The 21,659-nt window shown below is 44.3% G+C and overlaps 2 protein-coding genes across 3 annotated transcripts in view; both read left to right on the plus strand.

Moving 5' to 3' along the window:
• Positions 1-15,099, plus strand: part of TRIP4 (thyroid hormone receptor interactor 4) — a 71,111-nt gene extending 56,012 nt beyond the window's left edge. For both annotated transcript variants that reach the window (XM_008016294.3, XM_038008837.2), the window contains exons 12-13: positions 3,961-4,063; positions 14,797-15,099. In XM_008016294.3, the coding sequence (XP_008014485.1) occupies positions 3,961-4,063; positions 14,797-14,864 (171 nt within the window). In that variant the 3' untranslated portion in view covers positions 14,865-15,099. The remainder of the gene's footprint in view (positions 1-3,960; positions 4,064-14,796) is intronic.
• A 5,995-nt stretch (positions 15,100-21,094) lies between these two features.
• The window catches only part of ZNF609 (zinc finger protein 609), a 239,881-nt gene continuing 239,316 nt past the window's right edge, over positions 21,095-21,659 (plus strand). Inside the window, exon 1 of the mRNA XM_073012230.1 lies at positions 21,095-21,337. The gene's annotated coding sequence lies outside the window, so the exon portion shown is untranslated. The remainder of the gene's footprint in view (positions 21,338-21,659) is intronic.

Genomic DNA, 21,659 nt, shown 5'->3' on the forward strand with positions numbered 1-21,659 from the left:
AAATACAAAAAATTAGCCGGGCGTAGTGGTGGGCACTTGGAGTCCCAGCCACTTGAGAGGCTGAGGCCAGAGAATGGTGTGAACCAGGGAGGCGGAGGCTGCAGTGAACCGAGATTGCGCCACTGCACTCCAGCCTGGGCGACAGAGCGAGACTCCGTCTCAAAAATAAAAAATAAAAAATAAGACTGGAGAGGTAGGTTAAGAGTGCCAAGTTTGTGGGGAATTTGGTGCTGTGATTTTAAATAGGGTTATCAAGAATATTCACTAAATGTTGACATTTGAACAAAGTTCTGAAGGAAGAGAGGGAAGAAGCCATGGAAATACCTAGGGTGAAAAGCATTCCAGGAAGAAGGAAAAGGCAAGTCCAAAAAACCTGAGGCAGGAACAACAAAGAAGCCAGTGTGGCAAGAGTGGAATGAAAATGAGGGAGATAAGTAAGTGAAAGTATCAGAGAGGAAATGGGGGGCCAGATTGTCCAGGGACTTGTAGGTGGTAAGCAAGGACTTAAACTTTTATTCTGATTTAGATGAAAACCCATTGGAGAGGCCGGGTGCGGTGGCTCAAGCCTGTAATCCCAGCACTTTGGGAGGCCAAGACGGGCGGATCACAAGGTCAGGAGATCGAAACCATCCTTGCTAACCCGGTGAAACCCCGTCTCTACTAAAACATACAAAAAAACTAGCCGGGCGAGGTGGTGGGCGCCTGTAGTCCCAGCTGCTCAGGAGGCTGAGGCAGGAGAATGGCGTGAACCCGGGAGGCGGAGCTTGCAGTGAGCCGAGATCCGGCCACTGCACTCCAGCCTGGGCGACAGAGCGAGACTCCGTCTCAAAAAAAAAAAGAAAACCCATTGGAGAGTTTTAAGCAGAAGAATGGCGTGATCTGATATTAAAAAAAAAAAAAAAATTAGTTCTGGTGGCTCTGTTGAGAATAGACCAAGAGGGAAGTTAAGGGCAGAAACAGACCACTTAGGAGGTTATTACAGAAACTCAGGGAGACATTATGATGACTTGGACCAGGGAAGTAGCCATTGAAGTCTTAAGAAATGGTGAGATATTGGATATATTTTTGCTTTTTTGTTTTGAGACAGGGTCTCACTCTTGCCCAGGCTAGAGTGTGTGCCACCATGCTTGGCTAATTTTTTTAATGTTTCATTTTTTGTAGAGATGAGGTCTTGCCATGTTGCCCAGGCTGGTCCCAAACTCCTGGGCTCAAGCAGTCCTCCTGCCTGGGCCTTCCAAAGTTCTGGGATTAGAAGTGTGAGCCACCTGCCTAACCAGAGAAAAGAATTCTATCTCTGGATGGCAAGAGTAAAGATTTAAAAAAAAAGCTATCAAGTTCTACTACAGATAGATCAATTAAAATGAGAACTGAGCCGGGCGCAGTGGCTCACACCTGTAATCCCAGCACTTTGGGAGGCTGAGACGGGTGGATTACTTGAGGTCAGGAGTTCAAGACCAGCCTGGCCAACATGGTGAAACCCCATTTCTACTAAAAATACAAAATTAGCTGGGCGTGGTGGCAGACGTCTGTAATCCCAGCTACTCGGGAGGCTGAGGCAGGAGAATCGCTTGAACCCGGGAGGCAGAGGTTGCAGTGAGCCAAGATCACACCATTGCACTCCAGCTTGGGTGACAGAGTGAGATTCCATCTCAAAAAAAAAAAAAAAAAGGCCGGGCGCAGTGGCTCATGCCTATAATCCCAGCACTTTGGGAGGCCGAGGCAGGCGGATCACAAGGTCAAGAGATCGAGACCATCCTGGCCAACATGGTGAAACCCCATCTCTACTAAAAATACAAAAATTAGCCGGGCATGGTGGCAGGCGCCTGTAATCCCAGCTACTCGGGAGGCTGAGGCAGGAGAATTGCTTGAACCCGGGAGGCAGAGGTTGCAGTGAGCCGAGATTGTGCCACTGCACTCCAGCCTGTGTGAGAGCGCAAGACTCCGTCTCAAAAAAAAATAAAAAAGGTGAGAACTGAGAATTGACCATTTGATTTAGCAACATGGAAGTCAACAGTGACCTTTACAAGAATAATTTTGATGGAATGATGAGAGCGAAAGCCTATTTATAGTGAATTGGAGGAAAAAGTATGAGAGAAATTAAAGGCAGGGAGTGCAGATAATCTTTTGATGAATTTTGTTGTAATGGGAATCTGAGAAATGAGTAGTAGCTGGAGGAGGATATGGGATCTGGATAAGAGACTTTGTTTCATGTCAGACATTACAGAATGTTTATGTGTTAATAGGATTGATCCAGTAGAGAGGCAAAAGTTATTGATATGGAAGAAAGAGGAGAGATTGGCTGAAATGGTTTGTGGTATTGGAAAAGCAGAGCTGTGATTGTCCTTTGCCTCAATGGTCTCTAAGTCACAGGGAAGGAAAAATAGGAAAATTAAAGAGATGGTAATTATGACTGCTGCTGCTCTGGTCTCTGTAGAATTAGGTTTAGTGATCTTGATGGCAGCCTCTGGTTTTATTTGTGCCAAAGCACCTCAGCATGGATCTTGTGCAGAGCTTATTTCCTTCTAATACCCAGCAATAACAGCTGGGCCTTGCTTTTCTTTGGCTTCTGAAGATAAAAGGGGTAAGAAAGAAGAGGGTTTACCCTTGTGTCTTTAGCCTTACTTTTCTACCATGAACATTTGACCCTGCCTATTAATATGATTATGGCCGATAGTTAATATTAAGTTTGTTTTATTGGCTGGGTGTGGTGGCTCTCTCCTGTAATCCCAGAACTTTGGGAGGTTGAGGCAGGAGAATCATTTGGGTCCAGGAGTTTGAGATCAGCCTGGGCAACATAGCGAGACCCCATCTCTTAAAAAAAACAAAATAAAAACAAAGTACATGTCCCACCTCTTCCACACTGAAAGCCATGGTGCGTGGGCAGGACCAGATGCTGCTAAAAATCCCTTCCGTTTTCCCCACAGCATCACTTATCATGTAGGACAAGAGTGGTCAGTAAAAAAGTTTAACTATTCATGCTTCTAGTTACAGAGAAATTTGAATTTCCTTACTTTTTAAAATGAAACTTTTAGTGGCTTAGACTTTAGGAGGCATATGTTAGCAGTCAAATAAGGGTGGAAAATACAGGTAATTTCATACTTTTGATGGTAGTTACTAGGAGAAAGGCTTCTCTGGTAATGAAGTCTGACCCAGAAGCCTATGAGTCATATTTGTTGAACATGCCAAACATAAGACATAATAAGATAGGAAATAATGAAATTCCAGATCAGTTAACCATTGCTAACCCCCAATTGTTCTTAAATTGTGATTGTGTAGCCAGCATAGTCTTACTCTAGGTTCTGTGTCTGTTTTTACAAAAGAAGTAAAAGTCCTAACTATTCACACAGATTTGTTTTATGATAAGAGATCCAAAGGTTTCTAAATAATTTTCAGAATTGCTCTACCAGTTACCTTTTCACCTGAAGTAGATCTGGAAAGCATCCAGCAAAACAGCTTTTGCATGTTCATACCTTTCAGAATGAATCATCTTCCTTCCGTTTAGCGAGAGAAGGGCTATGTGTACTGTTTCTGGCAGAATTTCCACAGATGTTTTATTTTTCTTAAGTCTTCCAGTGCTTCATATGAGTTGAACCTTGTGGGTACCCGATGTTCCCCAAGGAGATCTCTGAATCTCCTGATTCTTGGTTGTTTGTGATAAAAGAGCAGTCAGTTCTGATTCTTCTGGGAGGATTTCAGGTATCCTTTTTTTTTTTTTTTTTTCAATGAAGTTGTTCCCACTATAGGAAATCAGAGATGGCAGGCAATAGATTGTATAATGCTGTACTAAGGATTATAGAAAGGTGCAGGTTTGTTCTTGCTTGTTAAGCATAATCCTCTTCACCTGTGAAATGGAGAGTACTATCATCAGAATGTTGAGGTGAAATCTGGGACATCTTCTGATCTCCTTAAATTCAAAACTTGTCCCAACTAGCCTGAACTTTTTATTTTTATATTTCACAGTTTCCAGACATCAGTCAAGAATCTGATTCTCCATTTGTTTTCATCTGCAAAAATCCTCAGGAAATGGTTGTGAAGTTTCCTATTAAAGGAAATCCAAAAATCTGTAAGTCATGATTTTTTTTTTCTTTAAGACCAGTCAAGTGCAGTAGTGAGGAATGGGGAAAAAAGTAGAACAAGGAGTTTAATCTGTAACTGACTGTGAACAACCAGTTGAAGTAACCCACTACCTTTGGATCAGCCTGTAAGTCATAATCTTTGATGGTCTAATTTTCTTTTCTTTTCTTTTTATTTTTTTGTCTTGTATCTCACTTGTCTAGATTTTTATAAAATCTTCCCTTTTGGCTGGGCACAGTGGCTCATGCCTGTAATCCCAGCACTTTGGGAGGCTGAGGCAGGCGGATCACGAGGTCAAGACATCAAGACCATCCTGGCCAACATGGTGAAATCCCATCTCTACTAAGATTAAAAAAAAAAAAAAATAGCTGGGTGTGGTGGCATGTGCCTCTAGTGCCTGTAGTCCCAGCTGAGAACTGGGAAGCTGAGGCAGGAGAAGCGCTTGAACCCGGGAGGCAGAGGTTACAGTGAGCTGAGATTGTGCCATTGCACTCCAGCCTGGTAACAGAGTGAGACGGAGTCTCGCTCTGTCGCCCGGGCTGGAGTGCAGTGGCCGGATCTCAGCTCACTGCAAGCTCCGCCTCCCGGGTTCATGCCATTCTCCTGCCTCAGCCTCCCGAGTAGCTGGGACTACAGGCGCCCGCCACCTCGCCCGGCTAGTTTTTTTGTAGTTTTAGTAGAGACGGGGTTTCACCGTGTTAGCCAGGATGGTCTCGATCTTCTGACCTCGTGATCCGCCCGTCTCGGCCTCCCAAAGTGCTGGGATTACAGGCTTGAGCCACCGCGCCCGGCCAAAAAATTTTTTTTTTTACTGTGTTCTGTGTGTCCCTAGTGTTGGAGGCTTAATATAATTATGCTTATCAATAACTTTGTTAGGTTAACTACAGTAAAGCCTTTCCAAAGTATACCTTGATCCACAATTATCGGCATAGTAAGTCACTCGAAACTTCTATTTCAGATCCTATTACATTAAAATGCTATTTGTCAGCCAAAAGAGTGTTTTGCCCCACTGTACTGCTCATTAAAGGAAGTAGTAAGGCAGTGCAGTGGCAACATTGTCATTTATCCATTTATTCATTGTTCAGTATTCAACTCAAGAGTAAGGGCTGGGCATGGTGGCTCATGCCTGTAATCCCAGCACTTTGGGAGGCTCAGATGGGTGGATCATCTGAGGTCGGGAGTTCGAGACCAGCCTGGACAACATGGTGAAACCCCATCTCTACTAAAAATACAAAAAATTAACTGGGCATGGTGGTGGGCGCCTGTAATCCCAGCTACTCAGGAGGCTGAGACGGGAGAATCGCTTGAACTTGGGAGGTGGAGGTTGCAGTGAGCCGAGATTGCACCACTGCACTCCAGCCTAGGCAACAAGAGTGAAACTCCATCTCAAAAAAAAAAAGACTTAACATTTTAAGTATTTATTGAGTTTGGGAGGCCGAGACGGGTGGATCACGAGGCCAGGAGATCGAGACCATCCTGGCTAACACGGTGAAACCCCGTCTCTACTAAAAAATACAAAAAACTAGCTGGGCGAGGTGGCGGGCGCCTGTAGTCCCAGCTACTCGGGAGGCTGAGGCAGGAGAATGGCGTGAACCCGGGAGGCGGAGCTTGCAGTGAGCTGAGATCCGGCCACTGCACTCCAGCCTGGGCGACAGAGCTAGACTCCGTCTCAAAAAAAAAAAAAAAAAAAAAAGTATTTATTGAGCATCTGTTTTAGAGACACCACTTCCCACATTTCTCTTTATTATTGGTTCCCAGAGTACGGCCTTGGCTCTCTTGCTTTTCGTTCCTTTTTAAAATTTTTATTAGTTAATTGATTGAGACAGGGTCTTGCTCTGTCACCCAGGCTGGAGTGCAGTGGCATGATCATGACCCACTGTAGCCTACACCTCCCAGGTCTAATCCTCCCACATCAGCGTCCTGAGTAGCTGGGACCCATCTTGTCTTCCTCTGTCCCAGAGCAGCCTCTTCTATTTCAAAGCAGTCTCAAAACACATATAGTGGGCCAGGCGCTGTGGCTTACGCCTGTAATCCCAGCACCTGGGGAGGCCGAGGCGGGTGGATCACGAGGTCAGAAGATCGAGACCATCCTAGCTAACACAGTGAAACCCTGTTTGTACTAAACATACAAAAAATTAGCCAGGCATGGTAGCAGGTGCCTGTAGTCCTGGCTACTCGGGAGGCTGAGGCAGGAGAATGGTGTGAACCCGGGAGGTAGAGCTTACAGTGAGTCGAGGTTGCACCACTGCACTCCAGCCTGGGCGACAGAGTGAGACTCCGTCTCAAAACAAAACAAAAAAACCCCACATATATAGTGGTGGTGTCCTCCCTGCCTAACATCCTTGGAAAAGCAACATCAGCAACTCTCTCCCATTTGCTCATGTCAGTTACCATTTTGTGCCTCTTTGTCACTGCTTTCCCATTGTGTGAATTGCGTGATTCTAGGGCATGCATTGTCCTCACTGGTGCACAACTCTCCCTCATCCAATACTTTGGGGACCAGCTAGCCATTTTATAAATCTATGCCCTAGAGAAGTACTTCTCAAACTATGATGTAACTAAAAATCACCTAGCAAGCTGTTAAAACACAGGTTCCTCAATCCTGCTCTCAGGTGATACTGATGCTGTTGGCCAGTTGGCTACACTTTAAGTAACACTGCTTTGAATCACAAAATGAAATGCTTGGAGTAGGAATTCATATTAATGTATATTTACTGCAACATTCAGGCAACATTTTGATTGATAAGATCCTAAGATTCCTACACATTGGAAGATCTGAACCAAGTTGCCCTTAACTGACACAAATTATTTACTTCAGACGGTACTCCAGTTGGTGGCCCAGTAGCCCTGGAAATCCTTTCTTTTCTCCACTGTTAAGGATTTATTTGTTTTTTTTTTTTTTTTTTTTTTTTTTTTGAGACGGAGTCTAGCTCTGTCACCCAGGCTGGAGTGCAGTGGCGCAATCTCGGCTCACTGCAAGCTCCGCCTCCCGGGTTCACGCCATTCTCCTGCCTCAGCCTCCCAAGTAGCTGGGACTACAGGCGCCTGCCACCGCGCCCGGCTAATTTTTTCTATTTTTTGTAGAGACGGGGTTTCACCATGGTCTCGATCTCCTGACCTTGTGATCCGCCCGCCTCGGCCTCCCAAAGTGCTGGGATTACAGGCGTGAGCCACCGCGCCCGGCCAAGGATTTATTTGTTTTTGAGATAGGGCCTCGGCCTGTCACCTAGCCTGGAGTGCAGTTGTGCAATTATGACTCATTGCAGCCTCCACTTCCTGGGATAAAGTAATCCTCCCACCTCAGCCCCCAAAGTAGCTGGGACTACAGGTATGTGCCACCACACCCAGATGATTTTTAAATTTTTGGTAGAGATGAGGTCTCACTATGTTACCCCGTTTGGTCTCAAGTGATCCTCCTGCCTTGGCCTCCTAAAGTGTTAGGATTACAGGTGTGAGCCACCACACCTGGCCCTGTTTAGAATTTAGATCTCCATTTTACCCTCTCTCTGTTTTGGTTCTGGCAGTCTACCCCTTCCTCCTCCATTTCATTTTCACCTTCCTCTAGGCACTGGTGGCAACACTGGTGGTAGGAGGAAACGGTGGTAGATACTCTCTCTCAGACCCACTGTTACTTGATCTTTAGTCCTACTTCCCTTTTCGTAGCTTCTTCCCCTGGCTTGGTTTTCATCTGCTGCCTAAAGTCCTGTGAGAAAATGTTCTGTGTAGGGTTTAGATATTTCTCTGAAACATTTTACTTTAGCACTTTCTCTATAACTTCAGGACCTTTAGGGCCTTCATTTTTCTCCATAAGGTTTCATGATGGGGAGGGGAGTGACATTCTTAGGAGAAAGCTTTAATAAATTCCTATGTTTAGGCCGGGCGCAATGGCTCATGCCTGTAATCCCAGCACTTTGGGAGGCTGAGGCGGGTGGATCACAAGGTCAGGAGATCGGGACCACAGTGAAACCCTGTCTCTACTAAAAATACAAAAAATTAGCCGGGCGTGGTGGTGGGCGCCTGTAGTCCCAGCTACTCGGGAGGCTGAGGCAGGAGAATGGCATGAACCCAGGAGGCGGAGTTTGCAGTGAGCTGAGATCACGCCACTGCACTCCAGCCTGGGTGACAGAGCGAGACTCTGTCTCAAAAAACAAAAAAATTCCTATCTTTTTCCTATTGTTTCTGTTAGTTAATGGTAGACTAGACAAGGTTAAAAACTGCACAGAAACAATAGGTAGTGAAAATCTTATTTTGAGATGGGGTCTCACTCTGTCATGCAGGTTCGAGTGCAGTGGAACAATCTCGACTCACTGCAACCTCCACCTCCCAGGCTCAAGTGATCCTCCCACCTCAGCCTCCTAGGTAGCTGGGACCACAGGCGCACACCACCATGCTTGGCTAATTTTTTGTATTTTTGCTAGAAACGGGGTCTTGCCATGTTGCCCAGGCTGATCTCGAACTCCTGAGCTCAGGTGATCCATCTACCTCGGCCTCTCTAAAAACCTCCTACTCTGCCAGAACTCTGTTCCATTAGGTCCTAGGGGATACCTCCAGTAGTTTAAGCTGGAAAAGTCTTTAATCCCAGTTACATTGGGGAAAATACATACATGCCTCTTAATTTGGAATGGTTATCACATTTTCCCCTAGATATATTATTACATGAAGTGATTAAGTTTAATAGCATTAATAATATTAATACTTGGTCAGGCACAGTGGCTCATGTCTGTAATCCCAGCACTTTAGGAAGCTGAGGCAGGAGGATCCCTTGAAGCCAGGAATTTGAGACCAGCCTGAGTAACATAGCAAGACCCTGTCTCTACAAAAAAAAAAAAAAAAATTATTCCAGTGTGGTGGCGTGTGCCTGTAGTGCCAGCTACTTGGGAGGCTGAGGCAGAAATATTGCTTCAGCCCAGGAGTTCAAGGCTGCAATGGGCTATGATTGCAATACTGCATTCCAGCTTGGATGACAGAGCGAGATCCTGTCTCTAAAAAAAAATTAATTAATAGTCTGCTTTACTTATAACACTATGGCTTAATTTTTTTTTTTGGCGGGAGGGGATGGCTTAGGAACGTAGCCACCCTTTACAGATGAGTTCTATGACAAATATATTTGAAATTCCAAACTTTTATTTTTGAGACAGGGGTCTCACTATGTTGCCTAGGCTGGCCTTGAACTCTGGGTTCAAGAGGTCCTCCTGCCTGAGCCTCCCAAGTAGCTGGAACTACAGATACACACTACTACTCCTGGCTTCAGGTTCCAAACTTCATACTTGCAAATAAACTTTTAGAATATGACCCATTTATGTGTTGTATCATATATATATATTATGTGTTGTATCATATATATGTATATAAATGCCTTAAATTAAAGATGTATACTTTGATTTGTTTGTTTTTGGAAGTGTAAATTTGAGTTTGCTTGACCTTAAGTTAACTGTGTCTCCTGAAATTGAAATAATTCAGAAAAAAGCAATATACAGTAGGGTATCACCTGGCTCTGTGTCTGCTTTATATAGGTTGAATACTCAGATAAAGGAAAATTTTAAATTTAACAACATGCTCTATAAACTAATGCACCTTATATCTTTTGCAAACCATGTGAAAATTCCTGTGAGAGTTATATCAGTTGATGACAAATATTTTTTCCTCTTTTAACTTCTTGCCCATCTGCTGCACATGCATTTGATTTTCTTTTAGGCACTATGATTGAGGATGTGGTTTAACACTGAAATGATTTAGGTATTAAATGTAAAAGTACTGGGGAAATACAGAAACTAAGTGTTACACCCTACCCTGAAGAGGATGTATTGTATCTCACTGTGGTTCACTATCCAGATCCTGATCTTAGAAGCCCAGGCTGAACTAGAATTCCGAGCTTAAAGTTCCTGCAATCTAAGGACAGTCGTGATGACTGCTGCTTTCCACAAGAAGCCCTGGTCCCTTACCATCATTGCCCACAGCTGGCCCAAGAGTGGCCTCTATTGGCAATCACTCTATTAGACTTTAGGGATACAAAATGTCCATGATTGTAGGGAGTTCACAGATTGTTGGCAAAAGTCTGATTTTTTTTAGGCAGCCTAAGGGATGAAAGAACGTCTGAATTCCTGGGAATATACTGGAAATCCTTGTTCTTCTTGTATCTTGTTTCTCCTATTAGCTTTCCATTTTAGACATCATCACTCAAGCCAGAGATTAGTCTGCCTACCATTGGGTGTTTTATTCTGATGGGTTGATCTTACCTGAGCTGGTCTCACTTGAGGGCTTTCATAATCATACTGGAGTTTCCTGAAACGTAAAATAGGAATGTTCTTATTCAGTCAAGCTTTAAGAATGTGAAGAAAATGATATGTACTTTTTTGTTATGAGGAATCTGAAATAAATAATTAAAAGACTTGCCTGGGGTTGTATGATAAATGAAAGATGAAATTGAAACCATAACTAAGAAACCTAACTCCCAAGCCTCAGCATAAATAATACGACCACCCTTACTTCTTCCGGAGACTTGGAATTTATGAAGCCCTTTTTTTTTTTTTTTTTTTTTTTTTTTTGAGATGGGGTCTTGCTCTGTTGCCCAGGCTGGAGTGCACTGGCAAGATCTCAGCTCACTGCAACCTCTGCCTCCTGGGTTCAAGCAGTTCTCCTGCCTCGGCCTCCCGAGTAGGTGGGATTACAGGTGAGCGCCACCACACCCAACTAATGTTTGTATTTTTAGTAGAGACGGGGTTTCACCATGTTGGTCAGGCTGGTCTTGAACTCCTGACCTCAAGTGATTTGCTTGCCTTGGCCTCCCAAAGTGCTGGGAGTACAGACATAAGCCACACCCAGCCTGAAGCACTTTAATATATATTATTTTAGTTATAGGCTGAGCATCCCAAATCTGAAATTTTTTTTTTTTTTTTTTGAGACGGAGTCTCGCTGTGTCACCCAGGCTGGAGTGCAGTGGCCGGATCTCAGCTCACTGCAAGCTCCGCCTCCCAGGTTCATGCCATTCTCCTGCCTCAGCCTCCTGAGTAGCTGGGACTACAGGCGCCCGCCACCTCGCCCGGCTAGTTTTTTGTATTTTTTAGTAGAGACGGGGTTTCACCATGTTAGCCAGGATGGTCTCGATCTCCTGACCTCGTGATCTGCCCATCTCGGCCTCCCAGAGTGCTGGGATTACAGGCTTGAGCCACCGCGCCCAGCCAGAATTTTTTTTTTTTTTTGAGACTGGGTCTAGCTCTGTCACCCAGGCTGGAGTGTAGTGGTGTGAACTCAGCTCACTGCAACCTCTGCTTCCCTGGCTCACGCAATTCTCCCACCTCAGCCTCCCAAGTAGCTGGGACTATAGGCCTGTACCACCATACCTGGCTAATTTTTTATTGCTTTTATTATTATTATTATTATTATTTATTTATTTATTTATTTTGAGTTTTACTCTTATTGCCCAGGCTGGAGTGCAATGGTACAATCTCAGCTCACTGGAACTTCCACCTCCTAGGTTCAAGTGATTCTGCTGCCTCAGCCTCCTGAGTAGCTGGAATTATAGATGCCCTCCACCATGCCCAACTAATTTTTGTATTTTGAGTAGAGACGAGGTTTCACCATTTTGACCAGGCTAGTCTTGAACTTCTGACCTCAGGTGATCTGCCTGCCTCCCAAAGTGCAGAGATTACAGACGTGAGCCACTGTGCCCGGCCAAAAAAAAAATATATATCTTTTTTTTACATAGGGTCTCACTCTGTTGCTCACGCTGGAGGGCAATGGCATGAGATCTTGGCTCACTGCAACCTCCGCCTCCTGGGCTCAAGCCATCCTCCTGTCTCAGCCTCCCGAGTAGCTGGGACTCCAGGCTTGCACCACCATATCCAGCAGATTTTTGAGGGGGGGGTGGGGGAGGGCTTGGTTTTTTTGGTACAGATAAGGGTTTCGCCATGTTGGCCAGACTGCTCTGGAACTCCTGGGCTCACGCGATCTGCCTGCCTTGGCCTCCCAAAGTACTGGGATTACAGGCATGAGCCACCACACCCTGCCCCAAATCTGAAAATCTGAAATGCAAAATCTAAACCTTTTTGAGCTTCAACATGATGCTCAAAGGATATGCTAATTGGAGCATTTGGGATTTTGGATTTCTGGATTTGGGATACTTAATCAGTAAGTATATATAATGCAAATATTCCAAAATCCAAAAAAATCTGAAATTTAAAACACTTCTGGTCCCAAGCATTTTAGATAAGGAGTACTGAACCTGTATTATTTGATTAAAGGACTTAGTGTATGTGTAATACACGTAGCTCAGTGACTGGTCTATAGAAAGCACTTTGTGTTAGCTAGAATCTTCTCAATAACTATGTGTTAGTAAGGGCTTTTTCCTCCTTTCATTTTACAGGTTTATAGAAGTTATTTTACTCAAGTCTTTCTGTCGCAAGATTTCCTGTTCTTTTCACTATATCAGACTGCCTCAGGAACAAATTATTCCAATTTACATTTCATTTTTAGGGCACAATATCATAGAGTTGGAAGGAACCTTCAGTATTTTATAGTCCAGTTTCCTCTTAGAGTTGATAAAATTGAGGACAAGAGTGACTAGGTAACATACTCAAGATTATACAGCTACGAAGTCTCAGGATTAAAACTGAGTTTTTCAGCCAGGCGTGGTGGCTCACGCCTGTAATCCCAGAACTTTGGGAGGCTGAGGTGGGGTGGGGGATTGCTTGAGGTCAGGAGTTCAAGACCAACCTGGCCAACATGGTGAAACCGTATCTCTACCAAAAAATTTAAAAATTAGCTGGGCGTGATGGCACACACCTGTAGTCCCAGCTACAGGGGAGGCTAAGGCAGCATAATTGCTTGAACCTGGGTGGTGGAGGTTGCAGTGAGCTGAGATCACGCCATTGCACTCCAGCCTGGGCGACAGAGACTGTGTCTCAATAAATAAACAAGCAAGCAAACAGAGTCTTTCAACTTATGCAATACAGACAACTGGACGTCTGGAGTCCTAGAGAGAATTCTAAATTCTGGCCTAGCTTGTCCTAAAAAGCTGAATGAGACTCACCTCTGGGTACTACCACCTTTACAATCTGTACTCTTACATTTATCTGATATCTGCTACTTGTGGTTACTTAGTACTGTCTATAATATAAAGGTTTTGAAATGTGTAGTGTCTACCTTTGTTTAATTCATTTGGTGAGAGCATTTATTGAGCATCTACCATTTGGCAGTTACTATGGTAGTGTTAGGGATACAAAGGCTGACTTGCCTTGTAACAGGGCTCTTTGCCAGATGGCTGGCGCATGTTCAGGTTTTCAGCCAGGAAGCACAGGGGATAAAAGAACTCCTAAATCCCTGGGAATGCCCTGTGCTCTAAAGCCCAAATGAAAATCAACAGCATTGTGATTATAGTTAAATGATATTCAGGGTATCACTTAGTGGATGGTTTCTGAGGAAGCCCAGAAAAGAACATAATGTTCTTCTAGAAGCAGGTGTAGCCTGAAAGAGAGAGAGAGATAAACAGACAAAGAGAGACACACAGACAGACTAATGTTAGACAGGAGGAGATTTAAGTAAACAGGGAAACTTGTTAAGCTGAAGCTAATTTTTCTCACAATCTTACTGTGCCATGGTCAGTACATGTATTCTTAATTGGACAAGTGAAAATACTGAAATCCAGAGAAACTGAATGACTCGCCCAGGTCATACAGCTAGTTAATACCAGAGGAGGGTGGACTAGAACCTGGGTCTTCTGACTTTTAGTCCAATGCTCCTTCTGTTATGCCTGATTGCTGCAACAAATGAAAATGACAACATATTGAGAGGCAGTGGTTATGGGCATGGGCCTGTGCTATACTCAGCTGCCTTTGAAGGGGAAGACTGCTTGTTTGTTTTTTTTTTTTTTTAGTGCTGAGACTGAACTGAATTATGTTTCTATTTTCAGCATAAGCATCACTATTGACTTAGATGAGACTTTTTGTGGGAGAAAGCAAACTGCCAAACTGTTCTCAGGCCAGACAGACAGGTATTCTCTTAAGATTCTCCTAATGAGATGGATGGTTCCTAAGGCTGCTACCACTGAGCCAAACTCTATCCTGGTAGATCTGAGAAGAGGTCAGAGACCACATCAGTAATATACCTTTCATTAGGGTCACCTGGGATGGGAAGGTTGCTTGTTTTCTAAGTTTAATACTTAGAGAGTCATCTAGCCTATGACCTTTAACCTTCTTAGCTGGTGATAGGGGCCCTTTGTCAGTAAAGCATTCATGTGGATTCTATTCCACTGTCGCAGGTCACTCCCCCTATTAAGTCTGAGGCAGCAAAGGAGTGTTGAACTGCTTTTCTCTCTGTGAAGGTTCATGCATTATGCTCAGCCAGTTAACAGGTCAGAGGAATGGGTTTCCCACTGTGTGAAATGCCTTCCTTTATTGCATGTGTATATTCTTAAAAATTTGCCTTAGCATCGAACACCCTTAAAAATGTGATATTTCTTTTCTAGTAGCTACAAAATTAGAAATAATTAACTTCTTAGATTCTTAGGACAAATACTCATTGTATGCATTTGTGTATCCCTGTACAGTATTCCCATTGCTTCCTTATTCTTACAGAATGAAACTCTGAAGTTTGGAAGTGTCTGAGTCCTGAAATAAGATAATTGAATGTGACAGGAACACAGTAACCAGAAGACCCGGGAGGCTACAAAAGATTTGCATTGCAAATACAAAAATAAATAATGAGACTTCTTTTTCTCCCTTACAGGGAAACTGGATTCCAAGATCCATCAAGGAGCAAAGAAGGGGTTAATGAAGCAGAATAAAGCTGTCTGACCTAGGAGAAAAGGAACTATACAGCATAGTGGAGTTTTATGTACTAAAATTGCTATCTACTGGTCCTTTGGAATTGAAGTAGTAGAAACCTAAAGGCTTGGCGTCAGGCTTGAATATCTCAGAACTTAAACTCTTACCAAAACCTGTATATTTTTCTTAAGGAGTGGGATTCCTACTTTATGTAATGGGTCAAAATCTTTGAATACATTATTTATAAAAACCTATTTAAAAATTCTAAGTCTTTTGACATTTTTCTCAGAATAGTATCAAAAGAGATGGGAACAAGTTGGAAATTCCTTTCCTTTTCGAGACTTGTATTTGTAGTTAGAAAGTGTTTAACATGGCCGGGCGCGGTGGCTCACACCTGTAATCCCAGCACTTTGGGAGGCTGAGGTGGGTGGATCACGAGGTCAGGAGATCGAGACCATCCTGGCTAATGCAGTGAAACCTCGTCTCTACTAAAAATGCAAAAAAGTTAGCCGGGCGTGGTGGCGGGCGCCTGTAGTCCCAGCTACTCGGAAGGCTGAGGCAGGAGAATGGCGTGAACCCGGAAGGCGGAGCTTGCAGTGAGCCCAGATCCTGCCACTGGACCCCAGCCTGGGTGACAGAGTGAGTCTCTGTCTCAAAAAGAAAAAGAAAAAAAAGTGTTTAACCTAGGTTAATTATTTTTTTGAGGGATCCTCTCAGATTTTAAAGTTTCTTATCAAAGGGATAATCTGTAGAGTAATAGGATGTTTGAGGAATCCTGTGCTTAATGCAAACCTGTGATAGGATAAAAAGGTTTGTAACAAGTTTTCTGCTCCAATCCAATGTCTCTTGAATAGTCTGAGTGAAATGTGAAAAGCTGAGTAACCCTCATTGGCAATTTTTTTTTTTTCCGGAAGGAATAAGCTGAAGAAGTACTTCCACTTCTTGGGTTTGAGAAGCCAGGATATGGTTCAGACTGGGAGAAGATGGAGCCACCTGCTAAAGCAGCATGAAGCTGCCCTATTTATTTTGTTGGTATTGCAAAAGCATCACTTGGATGGGGCAATTAGAAACAAACTAAAAAATAAAATCGCCTTAATAAACGCATCCAAATACCCCCCAAATGCTGAAATCAAATCTTTTAAACCATTCACATCCCAGAAAGCTATGTGCTTTGGAAAAAGAAGAGGTTAGTTTGAAATGAGGTTTTTGCTTGTCAGTCTGGTCGTCCTTAGTGAAACACTTTCTGAGGCTGTTCTGAAGAGCTGTCAGAATCTCAGTTGCTGGCATCCTGAGGAAATTCATGGTCTTAAATGTGTATGTTCTGCTTTTTATAAAACACCACCACCACACTGGGGAAGTTGGACTCCCTCCAGCAGTTGTGTGCATGACTTAAAAAAGAGAGAGCAAGGGAGAGAAAAAAATGTGCCCTGTGTTATGAAAAAGATTAATTTCCCCTTTCTTTAATCCTTCATATTCAGCGTTTATTTGCATTGAAATGCCTCCACTCATTATGCATTGATGTTCACTCAACTGTGAACCCTGCTTGTTGCATAGCTCTAGGCATTGGTTTTGCAGGGCCTGATCACTCTGGATTCCCAGGGAAAACCCACCCGATTCTTGTTCCGGTGATGCAAACATGTAGTATTCCCTTTTTCTGTTTAACCTCTGGAGAAAGGGGAAAGGACTGCTAATGTCCACATCTTTGGCGGGGGGCCTGTCCCAGGAGTCTCTTTCTGGCTTCCTACAGACCTACTATTAATGAAGCCATCCTGGATTCACTATGCAGCTAATAGTTTACCAAGCAGTAGCACCTTGAATTCTATGCTGGAGTTGTCTTGGCTCTCTTAATACCAAAATAAAACTAGAAGGCAGGAGGCGAAGAGCCTAGGGAGGGAGGAAAAATGTTTATTTGAACAACAGCCTGAGCATAGAGGTGTCTGGATTGATTTTTTCATCTGGATAGATTGTGTGCATGCCGAAAGAAAAACATCAAGAGCTGCGACAGATCAGGTTATGCAACCATTTTGTGTGCTGAGATAAGACAGTTTACAAGAACTTTACAAGTTTACAAGAACCCACCTCAGCATCCAAAATATGCAACTGGAACCTCATTAGTAAATGGCAGAATAACATGGAAACTTCTCCTTTTCATGGTTAGACTGTGAAAGTCTGTCTTTAGTTCATATGGTGGTGGTGGTATAAGGTCTCTCTTTTATTTGTGGAGACACCAGGGAGGAAGTGTGGGAGAAACTTGGGGGTAGATGGCCTTCAGTTGCTCAGTGATGAATAGCACAATTTAAAGCCTAGTGGAAATTCTTAGCAGCCTGAGTGCAAACTTGCCCAGGAATAGCCTTTTAGTACTTTACAACACTTTGCTCTGACTGTGTAACTCTGGGACAGTGTGGCCTAAAGGAAGTTTCACATTTCTGAGCTGGTTTTTTGTTGCAGTCTAAATATCTGTACCCCCTTTTGAATAGTTGGGTTCAATTGCTGTTGACTTCTCAGCTTTTTGGGTTTTTTGTTTTTGTTTTTCCAGGCAGGACTCAGTCTCATTTATATAAAGTCAGAGTAGGTGATATATGAAACTGGAGACTCTCTGACGGGGTTTAGGAAGCCTTGGCTTTATTGCTTCTTGGCCTTTTGGCTAAGGTCAAATGTAGGAAGCCTTGGCTTTGCAGTTAGATGTTTGGAATAGAGTAAGGGTTTTTGTTTGTTTCTTGGTATAGCTAATCTGGAAAAAGAAAACTAGGTATCCCCTCTTTTAAGTCAGAAGTTTACATAAATTCATTTTTTCCTAGGAAGTAAGTGTGAAAAATTTAGACTTCAAAACCATTTTTACAAATAATTACAAAGTTATGGCTTCTTTGGATTATAACCTGTAATCTCTTTCCACTTTATTGTCTCTACTAAAGCCCATTATTGTTGATTTCATTTAATTTAGTAAATTTGAAAAATGCACCTAGCCAAGATCGAGACAGTATGGGGTTATTCTCAAAAAGCCAGCTCAAAAAGACCAGTAAAAAGCAAGCATCTCTTAAACTAAAGAAATTAGTTAACTTCAGTTTGTTAGGCCTGGTGAGGGACAGAAAATCCAATGATGAAGGAATTTTTTTTCCTAGAGATTCAAATAGCAAGTATACATCTGGTGCTCTTAGCTTCTGTGAATGTGTTCAGAGGGAGGTGATCCATACTACAGGCACCAGCAGCAACAAGGGATCCAGCATGTGGAGGACTTTTCTACTTCTCTCATGCAGAGAAGAAAGAATACAGCCTCAGTGCCATCCTCTGACACAAAGAAACTTGTGTAAATGTCCATTTATGTGTATGTACATAAAGTGGCTTAATTCATAGGGTGACAACTGATAACCTGATCCATTTTCAGACTTCATTTGTGACAATGGAGAGTCCAGAGAGACAACCTAGTAAGTGTACCCTAGCTTGAGGTCAGAAAAATGGATGTGTACATAGTGAGTGGGACTGTGGAACAGTGGGGTGGTGGGGAGTTCCTGAGAATACATACAGGAATGTCACAGGAAGGGAGTAAGATTGTGGCATAAGGAGAGAAAAAAGCGTCAGTACAAAATATTTGAGTCTAGAGCCGTACTGTCTATTATGGTAGCCACTAGCCACTTGTGGTTATGAACATTTCAATTATATGAAATTAAGAATTCAGTTATTCAGTCACTGTTGACCATATTTCAAGGGCTCAAATAGCTACATGTGGCTAGTGACTTTTGCATTGGACAGCACAGATATAGAACATTTCCATTGCTCCAAAAAGTTCTGTTGGATAGTGCTTGTCTGGAGCAGGGGTTGGCAAACTTTTTCTGGAAAGAGTCAGATAGCAAATATTTTAGGCTTTACACAGGCCATGCAGTCCTTGTTTCAACTGTTCGACTCTGCTGTTGTAAAAATGCATCTATAGATGATAATGTAAATGAATGAGCTTGGCTAGAGCCAGTAAAACTATTTTTTGTTTGTTCGTTTGTTTTTTGAGACAGTTTCACTCGTTGCCCAGGCTGGAGTGCAATGGCGCGATCTCGGCTCACTGCAACCTCCACCTCCCGGGTTCAAGTGATTGTCTTGCCTCAGCCTCTCGAGTAGCTGGGATTACAAGCATGCGCCACCAGGCCCGGCTAACTTTGTATTTTTAGTAGAGATGGGGTTCCTCCATGTTGGTCAAGCTGGTCTCGAATTCCTGACCTCAGGTGATCCACCTGCCTTGGCCTTCCAAAGTGCTGGGATTACAGATGTGAGCCACCGGCCCAATAAAACTATTTACAGACACTCAAATTTGAATTTCTTTTCTTTTTCTTTCTTTCTTTTTTTTTTTTTTTGTGAGACAGGGTTTTGCTCTTGTTGCCCAGGCTGGAGTGCAATGGCGAGATCTCGGCTCACTGTGACCTCCGCCTCCAGGTTCAAGCGATTCTGCTGTCTCAGCCTCCCGAGTAGCTGGGATTACAGGCATGCGCCACCATGCCTGGCTACTTTTGTATTTTTACGGGGTTTCTCCATGCTGGTCAGCCTGGTCTCGAATTCCCGACCTCACGTGATCGGCCTGCCTCAGCCTCCCAAAGTGCTGAGATTACAGGCGTGAGCCACCGCGCCTGGCCTGAAATTTGAATTTCATATCATTTTCACATTATGAAATAGTTTTCTGATTATTTAACTGTTTAAAAATGTAAAAATCATTCTAGCTCATGGGACATACTAAAACAGGGGGTGAGCCTGATTTGACCTGTGAGATGCAGTTTGCCAACCCTTGGTCTAGAGGAACAGTAAATAAAAACTTAAGATTTGTTTACTATGTAGGACATCTGATCACTTGAAAATTTTTAGTGGTTCTTCCAGGCTTGATAACTTTCTCTGGCTAAAACTTGGAGTTCACTGCAGGAATGTTTACTTTCCTTTATTCCCTATTTTTGCAGTCTAGTTCTCTCCAGTGGCAGAGTCATGCTCCTTCAGTGGGAGATGACTACTGGAATGTTTAATCCTTAATTAAATCACGCCTAAGTCTAAAACACTAAATCCTTCTCTGTCTCCACCTGCTAAGTAGCTGAATCCTCACTTGTAACTTTGTCTAGTATACATTGGAAGTTCGCTGTCACCTGGGATCAGTTCTGCCCCTGTACTGTCTAACAACGTAACTACTGGTTGACCAAAGAGAGATTATTTTTCCTAGACCAGACAGGTTTAGTTTTTATCTTTAGCTATCAACCCCTCCCCCCTCTTTTTATGACCTCACTTTATCTCCAAGTCACATGCTATCTTGAGTGGCACTGTTGAAGGATGCCTCAGGATAGGGGAAAAAAAGGTAAGATAAATGCAAAGCAGAATAAAATGGTCAAGGACACAGGAAGGACATAATAGGGGCTAGGATGTGGGAGGCCTTGAGAATTAAGGTAAATTTGTTTGCTATGGAATGAGGTGGAAGTCTTAGGAGGTCGTCATGAATAGATGTTTCACAAGTGAGAGCTGGGTGGGAGGGCTCACTTAAACATGGACTGAATGCCTACTGTGCATTAGATAGTGTGCTGGGCAATCAGAGATGAATGGCAGATAAGGAAAGATAAAAGCTACAATCCTTAGAATGGTGGGTTGGAGAAGGACAGAATAAGACTTTTAGATAATAAAAGGCAACAAGATTTAGTGATATGGTGAGGGGGAAAGGGATATATAGAGGGATTAGAAATGGGTGCTTTGGGGAGAAAAGTAAGTGGTAATCCTAAAAGAAAAAGCTGGAGAACAGAGGATAAAAAATTAGGAGGTTGGTACTTCGCTGAACTAAGGGCTAAAATGGATGAAACCATCAGGAGCTGTGATTGCTCTTCTGTTCTTGGTGGATGCCCATGTTCAGACCCCCTACGGCCCTTTCCTCTCTGTGGCTGAAGGACAACTACAGAAGAGGTGTCTTCTGTATTATAAGGTGCAATACTCCGCCCAGAGACCTCTCTATGAGGAAGTCTGATCCAGCGAGAGTTCTACTGCCCAAGAGGGGACAGCGTTAGGTTCGAGCTCTCCAATCCATGTTTCTTTGAGTTTATCTTGGTTCTAACCGGCACGCCGGGTTTTCCAGCATTCCCTGAGCTAAGACTCCCTAATCTGGGCTCCCGGTGAGCGCGCATTCCAAGACCCAGGATTTCGCTCCTTCATCCAGGTTCCGGGTTTCCACTGCGCTCACCCGCTCCTGACTCCACACACGCGCGGAATCCGGATCCGAGGGCCTGGTAATCCAGTGTCCGTGTCTTCCGGGTGACTCTGGTTGTCCCGGATCGCGGCGGCGGCGGCGGTGGCGGCGGCTGAGGGACCCGCGGCCCCGGACACAGCGGCACCGGCCGGGCGGGGCGGAGCGGCGCGGGGAGGGGGCGGAGAGCCGGAGCCGGGGTGGGGTGGGGGGGAGGGGCCGCGGGAACGGATGGCGGCCTGGGCCCCGTAGCAGCGGCGGCTCTACGGCCCGGGGCCCCGGGCGGGCGGAGGTGGCGGCTCCCGGGACCGGCCGCGCGGTGAGTCCGGAGCTTTGTGTGGAGCCGGGACTGGGGGAGGAAAGAGGCGGCGGCACCGATGGGGCGCGGGGCCGAGGGGAGCTGATGGGGGCCGGGGGCGGCGGCGCTGCCTGACGGAGGAAGTGGGGGTTGGGGGGGCTGGGGCGGAGCGAGGGGAAGGTGTGTGGGGGGGGTCGTTGCGTGGGTGGGGGAGGGGGCGTCGAGGGGCGCTGGGTGAAGTTCAAAGCGTGGCCAGGGCCGGTTCAGGCTGAGGGTAGGGGTGCACGGGAGGGGATTAGGGTCTGGCTAGGTTATGGGAGCAGGCCAGAGAGTTTCCGAGGCG

This window comes from Chlorocebus sabaeus, chromosome 26 (assembly GCF_047675955.1).
Source record: "Chlorocebus sabaeus isolate Y175 chromosome 26, mChlSab1.0.hap1, whole genome shotgun sequence".
Lineage (NCBI taxonomy): Eukaryota > Metazoa > Chordata > Mammalia > Primates > Cercopithecidae > Chlorocebus > Chlorocebus sabaeus.